Genomic DNA, 22,799 nt, shown 5'->3' with positions numbered 1-22,799 from the left:
AGCGGGCCAATCGAGGAGCCGCCTGCGGGGTGCGGGGGCGGGGCTAAAGAGGGCGGGGTTTGAGGAGGCCGCAGCGTCACCTGACCGCGGGAGGCTCCGCGCGGGGTGGGTGCCGCTTGCTGCAGGCTTAGGGGAGTCGCCATGGTGAGTGTTGAGGGGCGGCGGGCCCTGGGCCGACCCTTCTCCCAACCCCTGCGCTCTCCCACCGCTCTGGAGCCTTGCGGGCGGAGTGGGTGCCCCACAGCCCGATCAGGGCTAAGACCAGCCGGGCTTGGCCTGCGGGATGAGGACAGGCCGGGGAAGGCCGCAGGCGGGCTGATCCAAGATCGGGGTGGGCGGCGGCTCCAGATCGCGGCGGTTGCCCAGGAATGGGATGGCCTTTCTGAGGGGGTGTCTCGGCCTGGAGGCTCTGAAGTCCGTGAAGGCCTGCCGCCGCCTCAGAGCGGAGTCGGCCGCCGCCGCGCCTTGAGGGGACGGGTCCGAGCGTCAGGCTGGGTCGGGGGCGTGCGGAGGGCCTGAGACTCGGGTGGTGTCGGGACCCGCCCAGAGGTTGCTCTCTCGCTGGCGTGCGTTTCCACCTTTGTGCCTGATAGTGCTCTGTTGGCCCCACGCCCTTTCCTGTGCGAGATATACCTACTGGAGGGTCCAGATGGTGCCCTGGTCTTTTCCGGCCTCATAGCCCCCTTCCACTGCGGTGTTTGTCAGCGAATTCTAGGGACTCGCTTACGCGGATTTCCTGGAAGGACTCGTGCTGATATCCATTAATTCTGACAGAGAGAAAGGAGACTTTTCGTTTCCTTTAATGTTTGTTCATTGGACACCCTGGCTCTCTTACATATCTCCCCATTGATGAAATCCAAGTATTTTATTTGCTGGAAGTAGGCATTCGTTCTTGTGAGTGTGTCTTCTTGATGGCAGCAAATCGTGGTGTGGCTGTTGGCTTGTAAACTTGAACTTCCTCAAAATGTGAATCCATGTGCCTAGTTTCCACAAAGGCAAGTTGTCGCTTGCATTTCGTTAGCTTTTGACATAGTCTGCACTGTATAAATAATGTTTTTGAATGCTGGCGTGCTGTATGGCAATTTTAATTATCTCATTATTCACTTCATGTAGACAGGTTTCTATAAATATGTAAGCCTGGAAACAGACTTCACTTTAAATGTGTTAATGCTGGAAAGTAGGATTAAATGTTCGACATGTACTACTTTCATATACTATATTGCCATACAAGATGATTTTGTTTATTTCTCAGAATTTTTACTATCGGAAAGTGATTTAAGGTCAGTGTAAAATTTTAACTAGGGTTTATCTCTTTCTCTACATTTATGGATTGATATTTACAGTGTTTTATAATGGAAAGCAAATAATTGGGGATCTGTTATACACTTCAGTTCTGTGCTGGATGAACCGGTTTGGCGCAATGAGCAGGACACACAGTCCCGTCGTCATGAACATTTTTGAGAAAGAAAACTTGGGTATCAGTCTTGTCACAGTCATTGTTTCTGTGACTTGGGCAAGTCATTCAGTCTTCTATGAGTCTCATTTTTGTACCTGAAAACGACTGTTGGCTTCTCTGGCTCTTCCCAGTCCTAAAATTCTGGGATCCAATTCAATTCATCAAGCATCTTGTATGCCTTCTAGTATCATGGACTGTGCTGGGCACTGGAAACAAACATAGTCCTTGCTGTCAGATAGCTTAAGAGTCTAATGGGGGAGATATGCTTGTGGAACTTAATGTAATACAGTCTGAGGATTGCTTTATTAGCACTGTCAACTCAGTGTTGTGGGGTCATGGAGGGAGAGTTCTGCCCAGGGGGTTTGAAAAAGATTACAGAAAGTAATATGTGAACTGATACAGTGAGGAAGGAAATTCTCCAGGTGCAGGGGCGCCTGGGTGGCTCAATCAGTTAAGCATCTGCCTTTGGTTCAGGTCATGATCCCGTAGTCCTGGGATCCAGCCCTGAGTTGGGCTCCCTGCTCAGTGGGGAGTCTGCTTGTCCCTCTTCCCCTACCCTTGCTTGTGTGTGAGTGCACGCACTCTCTCTCTCTCTCTCAAATAAATAAATAAATATTTAAAAAGAAAAGAATACTCCAGGTGGAGAAGAAAAAGTGTTGCCAATAGTTGAAGCTGGGAGAAGTGAATACTCATGGTGTGTACCAGCATAGAATTCCTGGGGAAATGTATTGGTAAATGCAGTTGGAACCAATGTAGTGTTCAAATTATATTTTGAAGTTCCCAAGCCCTTATCATCCTTAATCCTCCCTACTTCAGTTGTAATTTTGTGCCTTATAATTTTAAAAATAGTACTTTCATTAAATATGATGAAATTCTATATCTTTGAGATTGGTTATTTTTGTTTTATAGTTATTTACATTGTGTTGTTAGATTACATCTGCAGCATATCAGTGAAGAGATGGATCATCATATAAGTTGCTAGGATGGGTGGAGATAATTGCTTATATCTAAGGGGGTGTAATAATAATGGTAACACTATAAAGTGCTTATTACTAAGTCCTAGACATGTTCTGAACTGTATCTGTGTCATTTCATTTATTCCTCATAATAGCAATAGAAGAGGAAACGAATGCACATTGTTTGAACGGAGAGTAGTTTTATAAGTGATCTGTTCAGGGTGAATCACTTTCTCTGAACCTTACAATTATATAGACTTAGGAGGACTCTTTGGCCTGGATCTCAAGCTAAAGTGAGCCTATTACAAATGTTAATTTGATCCTGATTCTTCAGTGTTTCCATTTTTCTCTCATCCAGGTAACTGATAAGTACAAAGTCGTTTATAAATGGAGAACTACTGCCATAAGTGAGGAGACATTGATTGCCTGGCTTGTGTTTAATGAGAGCATGCTCATAACAGTTCTTACTGTTGATGCTCTGTGTGACACTTCCCGGGAAGGACATCAAGACATTCCCTTAGAATAGCCACATAATGGCTACATGTATATAATAACTACATTGTCTTGGGAGTAATATCTAAAAATAACATTTCTTTATTATAGCTTTAGTTCTTCATTTGTAGCCTACCTTGTAATAAGTCTGTAATTTTCTATATTTTGTATTTGTTTCTATTTTAAACCCAGTTGATACAAAATAGAATTCTGCTAAAGTTTTGTTTATAGATCACTGAATTTATTGGATTCTCTACAAATATTTTTAGAATTGTTTGTAGTCTCTTTGTTTTTGTTTTTGTTGTTTGTTTTTTAGATTTTATTTATTTGCCGAGAGAGAGAGGGAGAGAGCACAAGCAGGGGGAGCAGCAGGCAGAGAGAGAAGTAGGCTCCCCACTGATCAAGGAGCCCGATGCGGGACTCGATCCCAGAGTCCTGGGATCGTGACCTGAGCTGAAGGCAGATGCTTAACCAACTGAGCCACCCAGGCATCCCTGTAGTCTCTTTGTAACCACAGTTTTATTTGCTGTATTAATGTTACTATATACAGTAGCTAAAAGGTGGAGGCAACCCAAGTATCCCATCAATAGAATAGATAAACAAAATATGGTATACAGATACGATGGAATATTATTCAGGCTTAAAAAAGAAAGGAAATTCTGACAAATGCTACAACATGGATGAACCTTGAAGACATTATGCTAATTTGAAATGGCCAGACACAAAACCGTATGATTCTACTCATATGAGGTACCTAGAGAGGTCAGACTCTGAGAGAAAGTAAAATGGTGGTTGCCTGGGGTAGCAGTAGAGAATGGGGGCTTATCATCTTATGGGTACAGAGTTTCCTTTGGGAACAATGAAAGGATACTGGAGATAGTTGGTGGTGATGACCGTACAACAGTGTGGATGTACTCAATGTCACTGAACTGCACATTTACAAATGGTTAAAATGGCAAATTATATGTTGTATATATTTTACCACAATAAAAAAGTAATTACAAAAATTTCCTGATGTATCAATATTTATCTCTAAGTTGGTCATCCGAACTTAATGAAATCCATTGATTCTAATAATTGTTAAATCTATTGCATCTAGAGATAAAGAGCCAAAAAAATCCAAACCATAGCTTGGTGTCACTGAAGTTCTCCGAGGACTACCCCAGGATGGCTAGTGAATATCATTAAGTCAGAATCTTCAGATGCTGGTTGTTGTCTTTGCTTCTGAGACCAATATTTTACACTAATAGTTCTGCTGTATAAATTAAGGTTACCTTTAAGTTTAGTTTAAAAGACATAACTTTTTCTTTGAAATTTGTATATGCTTGTGAAGTGTGGTCATAGGGAAGCACAGGTTACTAGATTTGCTATAGGAAAAAATAGAGATGCTTGACATTTTGTATTATTAATTTTTTTTCTCTCTCCAAAATCAGACCAAGAAAAAGTTTTCCATTTTGATAAGTGATTCTAATTAAAAAATGGGTTTTATGTGGTTTTTGTTAATCTCAAATTCAGTGCTGTTTTGATTGTCGTAGATAACAACAGGCGAGATTTAACTTTTATGTTTATATGTAAGTCTTTGCCTTCCTCCTTTCCATCTCATTGTGTAAAAGGCATTTTACCCTTAGTCATTTTTTTGTTGAGATTCATATAACGTAAGAGTAGCCATTTTATTTCTTTTTAAGATTTATTTATTTATTTTAGAGGGGTTGGAGAACCAGTGGGGGAGGGGCAGAGGGAAAGAGAGAATCCTCAGACTCCCCACTGAGCATGGAGCCCAACTCAGGGCTCAATCCCAGGACCCTGATATCGTGACCTGAACTGAAATCAAGAGCTGACTGCTCAACCCAGACGCCCCAATAGTAACCATTTTATTTATTTATTTATTTATGATTTTATTTATGATTTTATTTATTTATTTGACAGAGTGAGAGAGCACAAGCAGGGGGAACAGTAGAGGTAGAGGGAGAAGTAGGCTCCCCGCCGAGCAGGGAGCCAGATGCGGGACTCAATTCCAGGACCCTGGGATCGTGACCTGAGCTGGAGGCAGATGCATAACTGACTGAGCCACCCAGGCGCCCCAAGATGAAGCATTTTAAAGTGAACAGTTCAGTGGCATTTAGTACATTTGCAGTGTTACACAACCACCATTTCTGTCCAGTACCAAAACATTTTTATCACTTCCAAAGGAAAACCTGTACTCATTTAAGTAGCTATTCCCCCACTCTCCCTTCTGGTAATCACAAGTCTCCTTTCTGTTTCTGTGGATGATTTGCCTGTTCTGGATATTTCATGTGGACTCAGAAAATACATCGTCTTTTGTGTCTGGCTTCTTTCACTTAGCATAATGTTTTTTAGTTTCATTCATGTCACATATATCGCTACTTCGTTCCTTTTTATGATTGAATAGTATTCCAGTATACGTATTTATATATGTGTATATACCACAACTTAACCTTTCGTCTGTTGATTTTTTTTCTAAGATTTTATTTATTTGAGAGAGGAAGAGAGAGAATAAATAGGGGGAGGGGAGAGAGAAGCAGACTCCTGCTGAGCCGGGAGCCTGATGCAGGGCCCGATCCCAGGACCCTGAGATCATGACCTGAGCTGAAGGTAGAGACTTAACTAATTGAGCCACCCAGGCACCACAATCTGTTGATTCTTTAGCCATTTTTTATTAAATATATTACCTAAACATTCTAAAACCAGCTCATTCATTCATACAGTGAACATATATGAAGCATCTATTATGTGTCAGGCAGTGTTGGGTCCCTAGGACATCAAAGTGGCCATCATTTATAATTACAGTAGAATGCACGCTGCAGTAGAGGTGTAAACACAGTGTTTTACATGTAAAGGATGGAGTGGTTAATTCTGTTTGACCGGTAGATCTAATTAATTTTGCAAGTGGGGTTTTGCTGGTAAGAAAGAGAAGAGTATCTAGATATATTTTGTCCATTATGGCTGTAGATTTCTTTTTAAAATGATAAGGTAGGTACTTGAGGAGAGTACTCCTTACGGTCTCCTATCAGTCACTAATAATAATTTCAGCTATTTTATTTCTGTGTTCTTTAGTCTCTTGTTACATATTGCCTGAGAAGGTCAGTGTTTCATAAACTGGTTTCTTGATCTAAGACTAGAGTAAAATGTAGACGAGAGGTAGTATAGAGAAAAAGGCTTTTAGAGATTTGGGTGAGACTGTACCTATCATAAGGATTAAATTGGTTGTATGGGTATATTCTGTGGTTGGATTCAAACTAACACCACATGTTTTTTGAGGCCAACCTGCTACAAGAATGTTGACTCAGTTTCTGAGAGAGTAGAGATTCTCTATACATTACTGTTCCTTCAGCATTAGTATGCTATTAACCTGGGTGACTGGGTATAGCTCTCGGTTCAGTAGTTGTCAAAAATAGATAAAGGAGCCTTTTATGAAAGCCGTGGAAAAGGGCTATGGCTAGAACTCCAGAAGTAACAGATTTTTAGAAGAGAGTGCTAATGAGACATTAATGGAAGTATTTTTTATTTTTCAGCCTACAACACAGCAGTCACCTCAGGATGAGCAGGAAAAGCTCTTGGATGAAGCCATACAGGCTGTGAAGGTCCAGTCATTCCAGATGAAGAGATGCCTGGTAAGAATGTCACCATGGGAGGGAGAATTGCAGTCTGTGTGTTTTGTAAGGACGTGTAGCACCCCTGCTTCCGCTAAACGTGATCTTCGGTGTCTTCCGGCATACATCTTCCACCTCACCTCCCTCAGGCACACTGCATGGAACAGTTCGGCAGAGAGCCCTGTTTGCTTGCGTCTGCATTTATGGTTTGGGATTGTCTGTCTTCCCTACCAGAATGGAAGCTCCCTGAGGACAAGAGCCCCTACCTTCTCTCACTGTACCAATATCTGACCTCAGTTACTGGTCTCATTGGTTCTATACCTCAAACCTGAGGAGTACTTGACATATAATGGGTGCTTAATAAATATTTGTTGAACGAACATATTTAAATGCCTTTCATTATTCGGCTTTTTTTCTGTCAAGTCTTTTGTTTCCATCCTGAATAGATAGATATTTTTTGCAGCAACAGGCTTGAAAATTATACTTCCATCAATTTCTGTGTTTTCATATTCTAAAAGACAGGGTAGGAAATAATCTGTGTGTAAACTATAGATTCTCTGCATTAAAATTTAAGAAATGGAACCGAATAGGCTGGGACTTCAAGTTATAAGTTGCTCTGATGATGGTATCTTACCTTTGTAAAGTGTCGCACAATTTCTAAAGCTTAGTAATATGCTGTTTTCACCAATTATATGTGTTGTATTTTTTCCTTGCAAAAAAAATGTCTTGGAATGGAGAAAATGGGTGGATATGGAGCTTGATTATTGCTTGCTTCTTTCTTTTTCTGAGTATGAATATGGTTTCCTGTATTTAAAGGCATTGTCTGCATGTATGTGTTCAGTGCGACACATGGGCATTGTGAGGAGGAAAGCATACTTACAGGGATGGTTATTTCAGACACCTATGACAAAGCCATTGTCAGGATAGTAGCTTGCTTTAAAAGAATTAATATGCCAGTTCTCTTGATTGCAGGTAAATGTGCGTTAATGGAGCTACTTTTATAGTCACTGGGGGTTGAAAAGATTAGAGTTATGCCAGGAAGTTTATCGTCGTAGTTACATAAGACTTTCTAAGCTTTGCAGTCTGGTTGAGGAGCCATGAATCTTTTTCTCTCAGTAGAGAGAAGGCAAGGTGAAACTAAACCTGATTGTTATGTGATGAAAATAATTTAAGTGCTATATACTGTGTAACAAATCCAAGGTAAATGTTTATTTACATTAAACATTCCCATCAATTCTCTTGGTATTTCCGTAGGACAAAAACAAGCTTATGGATGCTCTGAAACATGCTTCTAATATGCTTGGTGAACTCCGGACTTCTATGTTATCACCAAAGAGCTACTATGAACTTTGTATCTTTTGAATGTTGAAGACTGATCATGTTGATCATACTTTTTTCTTGATAAGGCCATATTTTGTTTTTTTCTTTTTAAGTTTTTCTTTTTAAGTTTGTGAGAAAAAGAAAAACTTAATATCAGAAACCCTTTTTCCATGCTTAAACTTCTTGTTGTATTTCAGTTTTTATTCCCTTCATGAAGAATATTGAGGCTCTTAGGCAGTTGATTCTTGAAAAATCCTTAGATTTTGTCATGCAGGACTCTGAAATGAAAATGAATTCAATGATTTGCCATTTCAAAACCCTCTAGTAGTCTGATGGGCAATCCTTATTTTTACTGCTTTGCTTTACCAGACATCTTTAAAAACCCTTATTTTATTTTTTTTTAGTATTTTATTTTATTTCATTTATTTATTTTTCAAGTTTTTATTTGAATCACCTGGTGCTCATCACAAGTGCCTTCCTTAATCCCCATCACGTATTTCATCCATCTCCCACCGACCTCCCCTCTGATAACCATCAGTTCTCTATAATTAAGAGTCTCTTTCTTGTTTTATGTTTGTTTTTTTTTTCTCTTTGCTCATTTGTTTTGTTTCTTAGATTCTACGTATAAGTGAATAAAAACCCTTATTTTAAAATAAAGAAACATATTCTTAAACATGTTCTCTTAAAGGACTAACGTTTAAGATATCTGTCCAAGAGTTTAATGACTCCCAACAAGTTCCAGGGTGTTGCTTAGGTTTGCTTAGCTTTATTTGAGTCCTTAATCATAATTAAAAGATATGGCTATTTCTGATGAACTACACTACTTGGAAGTCTACCTGACAGATGAATTTGCTAAAGGAAGAAAAGTGGCAGATCTCTATGAACTTGTACAGTATGCTGGAAACATTATCCCAAGGCTGTAAGTAATTGAGAATCTGAAGGCTTTTATATCTGCATTTTCCACTTTGATTTTTAAAAACCAATTTTTAGGTTACTTAATTTCTTAACAAATTGAGGTTAACATTTTGGTAGATATTCTGGGTTTTCTTTTAAGGTTTTAAGGTATAATTAATTTTACTTTTTATATGGATAATTGAGGAATTTTGGAAATAGAAAAAGTAGTCATACTATTTTGTTTAATGTCTTGACTACTAGAAAAATTAGTATGACGTTCTCTTACTAGTGTGTTTAAAAGTGATAATGATACTTACGTGTGTATATATGTGTGTACATATTTATATACTTATACATATATTTGTATATGTATGTAAATATATATGTTTGTAATTTGTATGTAAATATATATGTAGATTGGTGGAAGCTTAGTGAGTAGTTATATTTTAGATTAGATATTTTTTCATTGTGCAGAAAAACCTGGTCCCTGTCTTGCTTAGTATGTTTGGATTCAGTGTGTTTAGACAGAATCAGATTCTTGACTTGAGTATTTATTTATGAATATTTCAATCAAATGTTTCCTTACAATTCCCCTAGTTATCTGTTGATCACAGTTGGAGTTGTATACGTCAAGTCGTTTCCTCAGTCCAGGAAAGATATTTTGAAGGATTTGGTAGAGATGTGTCGTGGTGTACAGCATCCCTTGAGAGGTTTATTTCTTCGGAACTATCTCCTTCAGTGTACCAGAAACATCTTGCCTGATGAAGGAGAGCCAACAGAGTAAGTGATTTTCTTTTTTGATTTAGTTGTTATACTTTTTGTTGTAGAATATATAATAAGTATAGAAAAGTGTACAGAAAAAAACAAATATCAATATTTCTCCCACCTGTAGCATTTTTTGAAGAGATTTCCTTTGTGATGTAGAATTCTTCAACATATGTGGTATGATGCAGAATGTACTCATATTACAATTATGTCGATTATTAGAACCTGCTTTTTTCATTAAACATAATTTTATGAGAGCATTTTCCCATTACATTAAATATTCTTTGATGATGTGACTTTTTATATTTGTTTTATTTTTTTAAAGATTTTATACATTTATTTATTTGACAGAGAAAGAGAGAACAGGAGACAGAGAGAGACCACAAGTAGGGGAAGCGGGACAGGGAGAATCAGGCTCCCCCTCCCTGCTAAGCAGGGAACCTGACATGGGGCTCGATCCCAGGACCCTGGGATCATGACCTGAGCTGGAGGCAGATGCTTAACTGACTGAGCCACCCAGGCGCCCTGAAGCTGTGGCTTTTTAAATTAGTTGTATTTTGAAGTTATATTTGTGATGAAATACTGATATATGCTTAACTTATTCTGTGAACTAGCTAGTTCTCATGTTGTTTCTTGAATGTCTTATTAGTTTTTGTCATTTATGGACTGCTAGATACCCTGGATGATACAAGTGATTTAAATTATCTCTGTACACAAATTGCGTATTAACTCCAGAAAAAACAAAAGCTGTTCAGTGAGAGCCCTGTCTCTTGTGTGACCAGTGTTCCAGTATCCACGTCCATTGTACTTGTGTCCCACATAGGGGTAGATGGTCAGCCAGCTGTGGTCTGCAACCAACTAGGTGAACTGTTTATGTGCAGATTTCCTAAATTGAGGACTTTAATTCCTTTTGTTTAAGTTTATTTATTAAAAAAAAATGTTTTTTTAAGTAGTCTCTGCATCCAGCATGGGGCTTGAACTCAAGACCCTGAGATCAAGAGTCACATGTCCTACTGACTGAGCCAGTCAGGCACTCCTTGTTTAAGTTCATTTATTCATTTATTTCTAAGGTATACAGTTCAGTAGTTTTTAGTGTATCTGTATCAGTTCCTTTTTAAGAGAAAAAAATATAAAAATTTACCATGCACGTGATTAAGTTAAATGGTATAGAAAAGGTAAAAATTTAACAATGTTGAGAAGATGGTGAGGTTATTTGTCTTATTATGATTTGACTGTCAATTTCGAGCGTCTAATTAGGCAGTCATTAAAAAATTTTGAAAACTATGTTCCCTATCCTGGGAGATGAAAAATAAGCGGGAAATACATGGTCTCTTCCCTCACAAAGCTTATATTCCAATTGAAAATGTAAAATGTTCAACAGTAAAATGTAGTTAGGGCGCCTGAGTGGCTCAGTAGGTTAAGTGTCTGCCTTCGGCTCATAATCCCAGGGTTTTGGGATTGAGTCCCTCGTTGGCCTCTATGCTCAGCACAGAGTCTCCTTGTCCCTCTCCCTCAGCCCTTCCCCACACACACATGCTCTTTCTCAAATAAATAAATAAAATCTTTTAAAAATGGCATAGTTAGCAGTACATTATAAGTATTATTTTTTAAGGCTTTTTGAATTAATGGAGTTGCTGTGAGAACGAGTTGACCCAGGGTAGGGAATGGGGGAGTTTTTTGTTCCTTTACACCTGTACTGTGTCCTCTCCCTGGTATTTTTTTTTTCTCTTGAGTCTGTTTCCCTTGAAATTGAACAGTAAACCAATGAAGTTGAAAGTTTCTTCTACAAAACATCGATGTATGAAAGAGATAAGAAGGAAACGCACAAAGGAGAACGATAATATTAAGTTGGTCCTATAGTGTAAATAGTGTATGTGAAAATTTTTTCAACTCTCTCTTTGCAGTGAAGAAACGACTGGCGATATCAGTGATTCCATGGATTTTGTGCTACTTAACTTTGCAGAGATGAACAAGCTCTGGGTGCGAATGCAGCATCAGGGACACAGCCGAGATAGAGAAAAAAGAGAACGAGAAAGACAAGAACTGAGAATTTTAGTGGGAACAAATTTGGTGCGCCTCAGTCAGTTGGAAGGTGTAAATGTGGAACGTTACAAACAGGTACATACCCTTTTACTTGTTACCTTTTCTTATGTCATGACATATGAATTGAAGTCTGTTTTTTTTAATTAAAATATTTTTATTAAATAGTATTGAAAACCACTCTAAAAGACAAGTAAATTGAAAGATATATTTTCAGTTTGTGTTTGTGGTTTGGAAGACTCAATATTACCAAGATACCAACTTTTCTTAAATTGAAATTGACTGTATTGTACTGTAGATTTACTCTAAAGCTGCATTAAGAATAGGATTTTGGTGGAAGAGATAAACACATGAATCAGTGGGGGGAATAAAGCCGAGATCGACAGGCTTTTTCTGTAAAGGACCAAATAGTAAGTATTGTTTGATTTTGTAAGCCATGTTGTCTGCAACTACTAAACTCTGCAGTTGTATTGAAAAGCAACAACAGACAATCTGGAAGTGATTTACAAAAGCAGACATTGAGCTAGATTTTCTCAGCCCTGGAAAAGATAGTCCAGAATAGGCTCACACATACATAATAAGTTACTTTTGATAAAAGTGTAATGGTACCCTTTTCAACAAATGTTTCTGGAACAATTGGGCATCTGTGTACAAACAAGACCCTTGAACTATGACCCATACCATATAGAGAAACTCAAAAAATGGATCAGAGACCTAAATATAAAACCTAAAACTATAAAACTTTTAAAAGAAAATACAAAGTAGGGGCGCCTGGGTGGCACAGCGGTTAAGCGTCTGCCTTCGGCTCAGGGCGTGATCCCGGTGTTATGGGATCGAGCCCCACATCAGGCTCCTCTGCTGTGAGCCTGCTTCTTCCTCTCCCACTCCCCCTGCTTGTGTTCCCTCTCTCGCTAGCTGTCTCTCTCTGTCAAATAAATAAATAAAATCTTAAAAAAAAAAAAGAAAGAAAATACAAAGTAAATCTTTATGATTTGGATTAGACAAAGATTTCTTAGGACACAAAAGGCACAAATCATAAAAGAGAAAAAAAGTTGATAAAATAAACTTCATCCTAAATGACTTCCTAAGTAGAAGTCCAGAATTTATTTAAATTTTTATTTAAAAATTCTTCTGTAAAATGTTAAAGTTTAATTTAAAAAGTAAGTATGGGTTGGAAAAATCTAAAATAAGATTCTCAAATTAATAGCTTAAATATGTTAGAGGAGTGGCTTAGGATTTAAAAATAATGTTTTAACTCTTAACCTTTTTCTTTTAGATTGTTTTGACTGGCATATTGGAGCAAGTTGTGAATTGCAGGGATGCTTTGGCTCAGGAGTATCTCATGGAGTGTATTATTCAGGTAGGCGGGGACATTTATTTTACCTTTTAAAAGGACTCATTTTGTCCTTCATTAATTTTCATTGTTTTGATAAAAAAATTTTGATATTTGGAATAGAAAGTAAGCCATCCTGAGGCGCCAGGGTGGCTCAGTGGGTTGAGCATCTGACTCTTGATTTCGGCTCAGGTCATGATCTCGGGGTCCTGGGACCGAGCCCTGCATGGGGCTCCGGGCTCAGTGGGGAGTCTGCTGGTCTCCTTCTCCCTCTGCCCCTCCGCCCACTCGAGTGCCTGCTCGCCTGCACACACACTCTTTCTCTCTCTCTCAAATAAATAAATAAATCTTTAAAAAAAAAGAAAAAGGAAGAAAAGAAAATAGGGACCCCTGGGTGCCTTGTCGGTTAAGCATCTGCCTTCAGCTTAGGTCATGATCCTGGGGTCCTAGGATCAAGTCCCACATCGGGTTCCTTGCTCAGCAGAGAGGCTACTTCTCCCTCTGCCTGCAGCTCTTCATGCTTGTGCTCTTTCTGCGTCTCTCTGACAAATAAATAAATCTTAAAAAAAAAAAAAAAAAAGCTGTTCTGAGTAAAGAATTATTTTCTCTTACTGATAACTTGGTCTTTGTATTGATGTATTTTTACCCCCAAAATGTAGGAAAGAGTAGCCTCCAAGTTCTCTAGTTCTCATTAATTTTAGTTTACTCGTAGAGGTACTTTGTTTTGTGGAATATTTCTACCTGGGCTTATGTTTAAAGAGGCTCAAAAGTAATGTATTTAAATTTAGTTGTGTAAGATTAAAACGATTGTTCCACAAATATGAACTTTACCATAAGTCCAGAATATAATGTGAAATACTTTTACTTGTGTCAGTTAATTATCATTTGATTTTCAGGTTTTTCCTGATGAATTCCACCTTCAAACTTTGAATCCTTTTCTCCGGGCCTGTGCTGAGTTACACCAAAATGTAAATGTGAAGAACATAATCATTGCTTTAATTGATAGGTAAGTGCTTCCAACACTGGAGGGCAGGGTTCTGACTGGGGACTGATGAATTTAAAACATTTTTGTGAATTACTTATTTCTGTTACATCTGTATTATAGTAATGATTTTAAAGCAATTATACTATGAACAGTTTAGTTCTATAAGTATGAGTATCTACCAGGTGCTTGCCTAGCTTAGGCATGAAAAGGTTTAGCAGGAGGCATGGAGATAATGAATATTTTTAATCTAGACGTTTAGTTGGCAATGTCATACAGATCCATTATTTAAATCTTACAAATTCGAAGAACAAAATTTGTTTTTTACAGTAATGAAAGTTACCTTTTAGTGGGAAGTGATTTGGAGTCTTTTTTTTTTCTTAATCAAGTAGCCATTAGATAGAGATGATTAAGAATGTTCAGGTAAGGGGGGCACCTGGGTGGCTCAGTCGGTTAAATATCTGCCTTTCTGTTCAGGTCATTATCCCGAAGTCCTGGGATTGAGCCCCATGTTGGGCTTCCTGCTCAGCAGGAAGTCTGCTTCTCTCTCTCCCTCTGCCCCTCCCCCTGCTCATGTTCTCTAGCTCGCTCACTCACTCTCTCAAATAAATAAAATCTAAAATAATAATAATAATAATGTTCAGGTAAGGGGGCCTGGGTGGCTCAGTCGGTAAAGTGTCTGCCCTCAGCTCAGGTCATGATCCCAGGGTCCTGGGATTGAGTCCCACATGGGGCTCCCTGCTCAGCGGGGAGTCTACTCCTCCCTCTCCCCCTGCCCCTCCCCTGGCTTGTGCTCTCTCTTGCTCACTCTCTCAAATAACTAAGTAAATAATTTTAAAAAATTTTAAAAAAGAATCTTCAGCTAATCTTTCTATCACATTTTTTTATTTTTATTTTTTTTTTTATTTTTTTTTTTATTTATTTTTTTTTTTAAGATTTTATTTTTATTTATTTGACAGAGATAGAGACAGCCAGCGAGAGAGGGAACACAAGCAGGGGGAGTGGGAGAGGAAGAAGCAGGCTCCCAGCAGAGGAGCCTGATGTGGGGCTCGATCCCAGAACGCCAGGATCACGCCCTGAGCCGAAGGCAGACGCTTAACCGCTGTGCCACCCAGGCGCCCCATCACATTTTTTTAAAGAAGAATTTTGAAGTATTAAATATGTTTAATAAATCCTCCTTAGGTTTAAATTTTATTTCTTTAGGCATTGGTCTTGGTTAAAAGTATAAAACTTGGCCTTTGACAATCACTTCAGTGAGTGCCTGCTTGGCAATTGTGCTGAGTGCTAGTATATAATATGTGTTCTGCTTCTTAGCTTACACATCATTGACCTTAGGAAACCAGGAACCCAAGTGAAGATTTATTTCTGCAGATACCTTCTTTTATATTTTAAATACCTAAGTTATTAGTTTAAAGCCTAAGAATTTATGTGGTAAATTCTCTAAATCACCAGTTTAAATCTGGGCAGAAGAATTATATGTGAATTGGGCATACTCTTTTTTTTTTTTTTTTAAGATTTTATTTATTTGAGAGAGAGCAAAAGCGATCACAGAGGAAGAGGGATCCCTGAGGGAGAGGGAGAAGCAGACTCGTCACTGAGTGGAGAGCCCAGTGTGGGGCTCCATCCTAGCCCTCTGAGATCATGACCTGAGCCGAAGGCACACGCTTCACCAACTAAGCCACCCAGGTGCCCCAAATTGGGCATACTCTTAATGGAAGCTAATAATGGGATTTATCTTTTAAAGATTGCTCTTTAAAATCATGGCTGTTAAATACATTTGTCACTTTAATGCATTTTTATCTGTGATCTACTTGATTAAGCTTCAAAGAATATGGCAAAATCAGGCTGTTGAAAATCTTTTTATGTATGGTATAAAATATGGCATATAGGGGCACCTGGGTGGCTCAGTCGTTAAGTGTCTGCCTTCGGCCCAGGGCATGATCCCAGGACCCTGGGATCGAGCCCTGCATTGGGCTCCCCGCTCTGCTGTGAGCCTGCTTCTTCCTCTCCCACTCCCCCTGCTTGTGTTCCCTCTCTCGCTGGCTGTGTCTCTCTCTGTCTCTTTCAAATGAATAAAATAAAAATGAATTGACCACCTATACCATACACAAAAGTAAACTCAAAATGGATTAAAGACCTAAATGTGAGACCTGAAATCATAAAAATCCTAAAAGAGAGTGCAGGCAGTAATTTCTCTGACATTGGCCATAGCAACACTTTCTTAGATATGTCTCTTGAGGCAAAGAAATAAAGGCAAAAAAAACTATTGGGACTACATCAAAATAAAAAGTTTCTGCATGGTGAAGAAAGCAGTCAACAAAACTAAGAGGCAACCTACTGAATGAGAAGATATTTGCAAGTGACATATCCGATAAATGGTTAGTATCCAAAATATATAAAGAACTGATAAAACTCAACACCCAAAAACCAAATAATCCAATTTAAAGATGGGCAGAAAACATGAACAGACGTTTCTCCAAAGGAGACATCCAGATGGCCAACAGACACGTGAAAAGATGCTCAGCGTCACTCAGCATCAGGGGAAATGCAAATCAAAACTACAGTGAGTTATCACCTCACACCTGTCAGAACGGCTAAAATGAAAAACACAAAAAACAAGTGTTGCCGAGGATGTGGAGAAAAAGGAACCCTCTTACACTGTTGGTGAGAACGCAGACTGATCCAGTCACTGTGGAAAGCAGTGTAGAGGTTCCTCAGAAACTTAAGAATAGAACTACCCTGTGATCCAGCAGTCACACTACTGGATATCTACCCAAAAAATACAGAAACAAAGAGGGATACATGCAACCCTATGTTTATAGCAGCATTACCTACAATAGCCAAATTATGGAAGCAGCCCAAGTGTCTATGGCTAGATGAATGGATAAAGAAGATGTGGCATATACATGATGGAATGTTATTCAGCCATAATTTGCAATGACATGGATGGAGCTGGAGAGTACTATGCTGAGCTAAATAAGTCAGAGAAAGACACATACCGTATGATTTCACTCATGTGGAATTTAAGAAACAAATGAACGAAGGGGGAAAAAAAGAGAGACAAACCAAGAAACAGATTAATTCTAGAGAACAAACTGATGGTTACCAGAGGGGAGGTCGCTGGGGGGATGGAGGAAATAGGGCGATGGGGGTTAAGAAGTGCACTTGTCATGATGAGCACTGGCTGATAAGTGGAAGCGCTGAACCACTATAGTGTACACCGAAAACTAATATCACACTTAACTCTAATGGAATTAAGAACTTGATTAAAAAAAATGAATTGAGGGAATAACCGGCTCCATTCCATGTCCTTTTTAAAAATCTTTTTTAATGTTCTAGGAGAAATACCTTGTAGAAAATACAGAAAAGTATAAAGAATAAAATGTCGTCCATGATCCCACTACCTAAATCCCTGTATTTGTTAAAACAAAGATTATTTTCTTTTTCAGATTAGCTTTATTTGCTCATCGTGAAGATGGACCTGGAATCCCAGCAGATATTAAACTTTTTGACATATTTTCACAGCAGGTGGCTACAGTAATACAGGTTTGTATGGCTTTTCTCCTAAGTTCTCAAAACTTTGAAACTTCTCAGCTGGTAGATCTTTTTGTGATTGTTTAAAATAAATTCTGTGGTTTCTTCGTTTCAGTCTAGACAAGACATGCCTTCGGAGGATGTTGTGTCTTTACAAGTCTCTCTCATTAATCTTGCTATGAAGTGTTACCCTGATCGTGTGGACTATGTTGATAAAGTTCTAGAAACTACAGTGGAAATATTTAATAAGCTCAACCTTGAACAGTAAGTCAAAGTTACATTTTTATAAAAACCCTGCGAGGGGCAGAGGGAGAGGGAGGATTTTACATTTTATTTAAAAAAAAAAAAGGTCTTTTTTTAATCCTAGATTTTTCTTAATTGCTTTTGAAATGTTAGCATTTGTCTTAAGCATTTGTTAGGTTGATATGCTTGGTGTTAATCAGGGCAGAAAGTAGCAACCAATTTTTTGGTTGCGTACACTGATCAAATAGTGGCACTCATGGACTATACGTAGTCTTCATGGACCAGAGTCTGTCCATTTCAAGCCCCTTTGATATATGAATAAGTTAGTTTTCAAACTGGTAAGGAATTGAACAGTTGACCTTGGAACAATGTTGGGGTTAGGAGCACTGACCTTCCGTGCAATTGAAAAACTGCTTATAACTTTTAACTCCCTAAAACTTAACTACTGATGACCTACTGTTGACCAGAGGTCTTACCAGTAATAGTCGATTAACACATATTTTATACATTCTGCATAGTATATACTGTGTTCTTATAATTAAGTAAGCTAGAGAAGAAAAGAAAATGTTATTTTAAAAATTACAGGAAGAGAAAATACATTTTATTGTACTGTATTTGTAGAAGACATCCATGTATAAGTCGGCCTGCGCAATTCAAATCCATGCTGTTCGTGGGTCAGCTGTGTTTATGTTAAGTAGTGTTTCCGTAGGAAGTGGTTTCCTAGAGATGAATAAGTTGTAAAAAATTAGGAGCATATGTATATTTAAGGTGTGGAAATTAAATCGGTTTAAAATATTTTTCTGTGTTGAGCTTTGATTTTGATACCATCAAGGAAAGTCTATTTTGTTGCCTGTTTGGGGGCCTCAGCTGTGCTGTCCTAGTCTGTGGCACCCTCTAGTGGCCACTGTGCGCACTTCTGACCTCTGCCTTTCCCCAGCCGTCCCTTCGTTGCCCTGTCCTGCACTGCATCTGAACATGGGGTCAGGCCAGCCCCTCTCCCTTTACCCTTGTTATTCATAATTTTACCCCATATAATCTTTTTCTTTTTCATCTCCCTTCTTGTGGTTTAGCCGCATTAGGAGGGTGCCTTATTCTCCTTTACCTCTTTTTATTCACCCTCCCCCCCTTCTTTTGGTTACTTCCATTTTTTGTGAACTGAAAAACATCCGGATCTTGAATGTTAAATGCAAGAGAAAATTAAATTATGTATCCGTATCTTCCCCCACCAAGTAAGTTTTAAAGTAAAATTAGACAAAGAATTAGAAATCCTAACCTCTAAAGGTCTTACGAATGCCCAGACATGCCTCATCCCCACAGAACGCCCCTATGAGCTGCTACCTTAAATTCAGCCTGCTTTTCCTTGATCACCCACATCTGATGTGGAAGAAGCAGGTTTGTTCCTATTTTGTGGAGTTGCTAGTTCTGCATGGATTTTTCTCCCTACTTACTTTCATCATGAATATACAGTATTTATTGGCTGCCAGGAACTTAACTACCACTTAAAATACTTTCCTAAAAATGTCAAATTCTAGACAGTCATTTTAACTCCAGCTGTACAACCTGTTCGACGTTGTTACATCTTATTTTGTATTAAGAGAACATTAACAGATGCATACGTGTTTGTGTTTAGATAGGCATCTGTATCTTCTCAGAAGGAGGTCGTTGGAGTATTTTGAGATGGTGTGATCTACCTGACCTGTTTCCTTTAATGTATAATGAAAATTTTTAAGTTTTTATGCAATGAGTGTATTTGTATATATTGAAAGTTAATTTCACTCATTAAAGAGCTGTTGTTTTTCTTTTTGTAGTATTGCTACCAGTAGTGCAGTTTCAAAGGAGCTCACCAGGCTTTTGAAGATACCTGTTGACACTTACAACAATATTTTAACAGTCTTGAAATTAAAACATTTTCACCCACTTTTTGAATACTTTGACTATGAGTCCAGAAAGAGCATGAGTTGTTACGTGCTTAGTAACGTCCTGGATTATAACACAGAAATTGTCTCTCAAGACCAGGTAAGAGAATACCAACATGCTATATATTAGGAAAACAGAGACAGCGAATGTAGTAATGATTTTAGGTCTTGAGACTCACACATGAAATGGAAGAAGAGGGTAACTTAATACTAAAAAAAAGGTTACAATGAGCTTACTCATATAAATTAGAAATTAGAGGTATATAAAGAAGAAATTATAAAAGTATAATCCCACCAGAAAGAGAATAACTACTATTAATTAATATTTGGTGCATCTCTTTCCAGATTCTTGTCCATATGTGTATCAGCATACATAAACTTTCTTACAATAAAAGGAATTACATCAATACTGTTTGGTGACTTTACACAATTGGAAACACTTTTGACCGTGACTTTATATACCGATGGTTTCACTTCAGTGGTTTTCTGCATCTCTCATGTTACAGGTGGACTCCATAATGAATTTGGTATCCACATTGATTCAGGATCAGCCAGATCAGCCCATAGAAGACCCTGATCCCGAAGACTTTGCTGATGAGCAGAGCCTTGTGGGCAGATTCATTCATCTTCTGCGGTCTGAGGACCCTGACCAGCAGTACTTGGTATGAGTTAACTCAGTTATCATACACCTTCATAGCTCCTAGTGAAATCCCGTGTAGATGTGCCTCAAATGGTCTGATGCAGCTGTGGTCTTAGAAAGTTTTGAAAAACTTGCAACTGACTAAGAGATTAAGTGACATTCATGGACTTTCACTGTATATAGAAACTCATAATTGTGAGCTTATGGGAAACAAGTTGGTTGCTCTAGTTTCTTTCAAGACTTCTTAAGAATTGCAGAAAACCTATCTTCCTTTAGTTGGGTGTTCAGTACTCTTCCATGTTCATTTTCTTTTTGAACTATGGTGCTTTTAGAATTGTCCAGTTGTTTATCGTAATAAAATTTAAAGTATAAGCAACAATCCTTATATATATTGCATATATTCAATTGTATTTCTGTTCCCAAGGTTTGAAAATATAAGTTGTATGTGTTTGCCACATTGAAAATATATGAAAAGACTTTAAAATTCAAATTGTCTTTTTCTAACCCCTTTTTCATGGTAAAGAACAATCAGTTGACGTTTCCCCTTTCTTTATCATTAGTCTCAATAAATCTTGGTGAAACGAATACCATGTTCCTTGAGTAGGAGTATTGGTGACTGATCTGGATGATTTATTTTAAAGAAAGGTAGCACAGATGGCAGTCTAATTATTGTTTGGGCAAAGTGTAGTTTATTTGAGGTTGAGTCCTGACTTTCTCCTTCTGTTGACTTCCTTTGTTAGAGTTGGCACTCCTATACTCCTTCATCAGCAGGGTGAAGAAGAAGCTGATTTCTGTTGGCAGTGTGAGAGTCTTTGACTTACTGATGAACATTCTGGGCACTCTGGTGTCACACTCGGTGCACTGTGTGTGATCTGTACACAGTGACTGGCTGATTGTTCAAATACTTTAACTGATTCCTTTATGTTTCCGGGTCTCGCATACACACATGCCTACATGTGTTTTCCTTTTTTGTTGCATTCCAAATGTAATAGTAGGAAGTATGCCTTCCACATGTAGCCAATTGATTATACCTATGCACGAAGCGACCTTTAAGGGAGGATCATTAGCTCTGATTTTCCCAAGGGGGAATGCATTCTCTTATCTGTTATTTCAGAGAAATTCACAAAACCTGAATGTGTCACACATTGTGTCATACTATTAAAAAGTATTTCATGAATTCTTGCGGTTTTTCGGAAGCAACCTAACGTTTATTTCACAATGGCTCCTTTAAAGTTTATTTCCATTTCCTTTTACTTTGATGGTCTTTTTTTTCTGAGTCAGGAGGTAAGACATGCCAACAGTACACACATAGCTGTTGTGCATCCTAGTAATAACCAACATTTCCTGAGCCCTTGCACCCTTGCCTTTTGTCGGGTACTAGTAACTCTACACATGTATTACTTGATCTCCCCAACCACCACCACCACTGCATTTTTCATATGAAACTTTTATAGCTAAGAGAAGGTCAATAATCTGCTCAGGGTCACTCAGGTAGTAGGTGTTAATCGACTTTTAAATATAAGTCTGTCTACAGAGCCTGCAATCTCTATCAACATACAGACTTTGTACGTGTGTGTATGAAAACGTTAATATCTGTCTACGCCCCTGACTAGTTGTGAAACCTTGGGCACATTATGCAGCCTCTTTGAACCTCAGGCTTCTTCATTTGTGAAATGGGGTGACTATCTGTCTTGGTTGTGATGTCAATTACTCCATGAGATAATGTAAAGCACCTACTGTAAAGCCTGGTACATCAAATGTAGTAAAAAATGGTAGCAATGACAATGATTAGAGCCCTCATTTAATTTTATAAATGATTAATCATAGTGCAGGGAAGATTAATATTTTGGGGGAATTTTTTTTGGTCAGATTTTAAACACAGCACGAAAACATTTTGGAGCTGGTGGAAATCAACGGATTCGCTTCACACTGCCACCCTTGGTATTTGCAGCTTACCAGCTGGCGTTTCGCTACAAAGAGAATTCTAAAGTGGTGGGTTTACTTTTAAGTATGTCACTGCTTTTTTTTTCTTTATTTCTTCTTGTGTGTGTGTATTATTTATTATACAAAATTACAAACATATACAAAAATAGACAATGGTATAATAAAATTCCGGCTTCAGTAAATCAATTCAGTATACATCTTGTATTAAGTTTTCCTAACAGTGTGTTGGTAAATTGCATATCCTAGCTGAGGGGTCACATAAAAACACTTAGAAATGAAAGATTAAAACAGTTAAAATTTATGCTGGAAGTTTTCCTGTATTTATTTATTTTAAAGACTTTATTTATTTGACAGAGATAGAGACAGCCATTGAGAGAGGGAACACAAGCAGGGGGAGTGGGAGAGGGAGAAGCAGGCTTCCAGAGGTGGAGCCCGATGTGGGGCTCGATCCCAGAATGCCAGGATCACGCCCTGAGCCGAAGGCAGACGCTGAACGACTGAGCCACCCAGGCGCCCCATAAGTTTTCCTGTATTTAAAGATTACTTGAGGGGCACCTGGGTGGCTCAGATGGTTGGGCATCTACCTTCGGCTCAGGTCATGATCTTGGGTCCTGGGATCAAGCCCTATTGGGGGGGGGGGGCGGGCGGTGGCGGGGTATCTTGCCTCAGCGGG

The 22,799-nt window shown here is 38.5% G+C and overlaps 1 protein-coding gene across 1 annotated transcript in view; it reads left to right on the top strand.

Moving 5' to 3' along the window:
* The first annotated feature begins 39 nt into the window (after positions 1–39).
* The window catches only part of VPS35 (VPS35 retromer complex component), a 27,932-nt gene continuing 5,172 nt past the window's right edge, over positions 40–22,799 (top strand). Inside the window, exons 1-13 of the mRNA XM_008702673.2 lie at positions 40–144; positions 6,438–6,536; positions 7,770–7,866; positions 8,631–8,754; positions 9,327–9,509; positions 11,399–11,612; positions 12,811–12,894; positions 13,764–13,873; positions 17,299–17,395; positions 17,499–17,647; positions 19,435–19,642; positions 20,049–20,204; positions 22,052–22,174. Of these exons, the coding sequence (XP_008700895.1) occupies positions 142–144; positions 6,438–6,536; positions 7,770–7,866; positions 8,631–8,754; positions 9,327–9,509; positions 11,399–11,612; positions 12,811–12,894; positions 13,764–13,873; positions 17,299–17,395; positions 17,499–17,647; positions 19,435–19,642; positions 20,049–20,204; positions 22,052–22,174 (1,647 nt within the window). The 5' untranslated portion in view covers positions 40–141. The remainder of the gene's footprint in view (positions 145–6,437; positions 6,537–7,769; positions 7,867–8,630; positions 8,755–9,326; positions 9,510–11,398; positions 11,613–12,810; positions 12,895–13,763; positions 13,874–17,298; positions 17,396–17,498; positions 17,648–19,434; positions 19,643–20,048; positions 20,205–22,051; positions 22,175–22,799) is intronic.

Source organism: Ursus maritimus, unplaced genomic scaffold (genome assembly GCF_017311325.1).
Source record: "Ursus maritimus isolate PB19 unplaced genomic scaffold, ASM1731132v1 scaffold_19, whole genome shotgun sequence".
Classification (NCBI taxonomy): Eukaryota; Metazoa; Chordata; class Mammalia; order Carnivora; family Ursidae; genus Ursus; species Ursus maritimus.
Note: the sequence above shows the minus strand (reverse complement) of the source record. Positions and strands in the feature narration are given on the sequence as shown.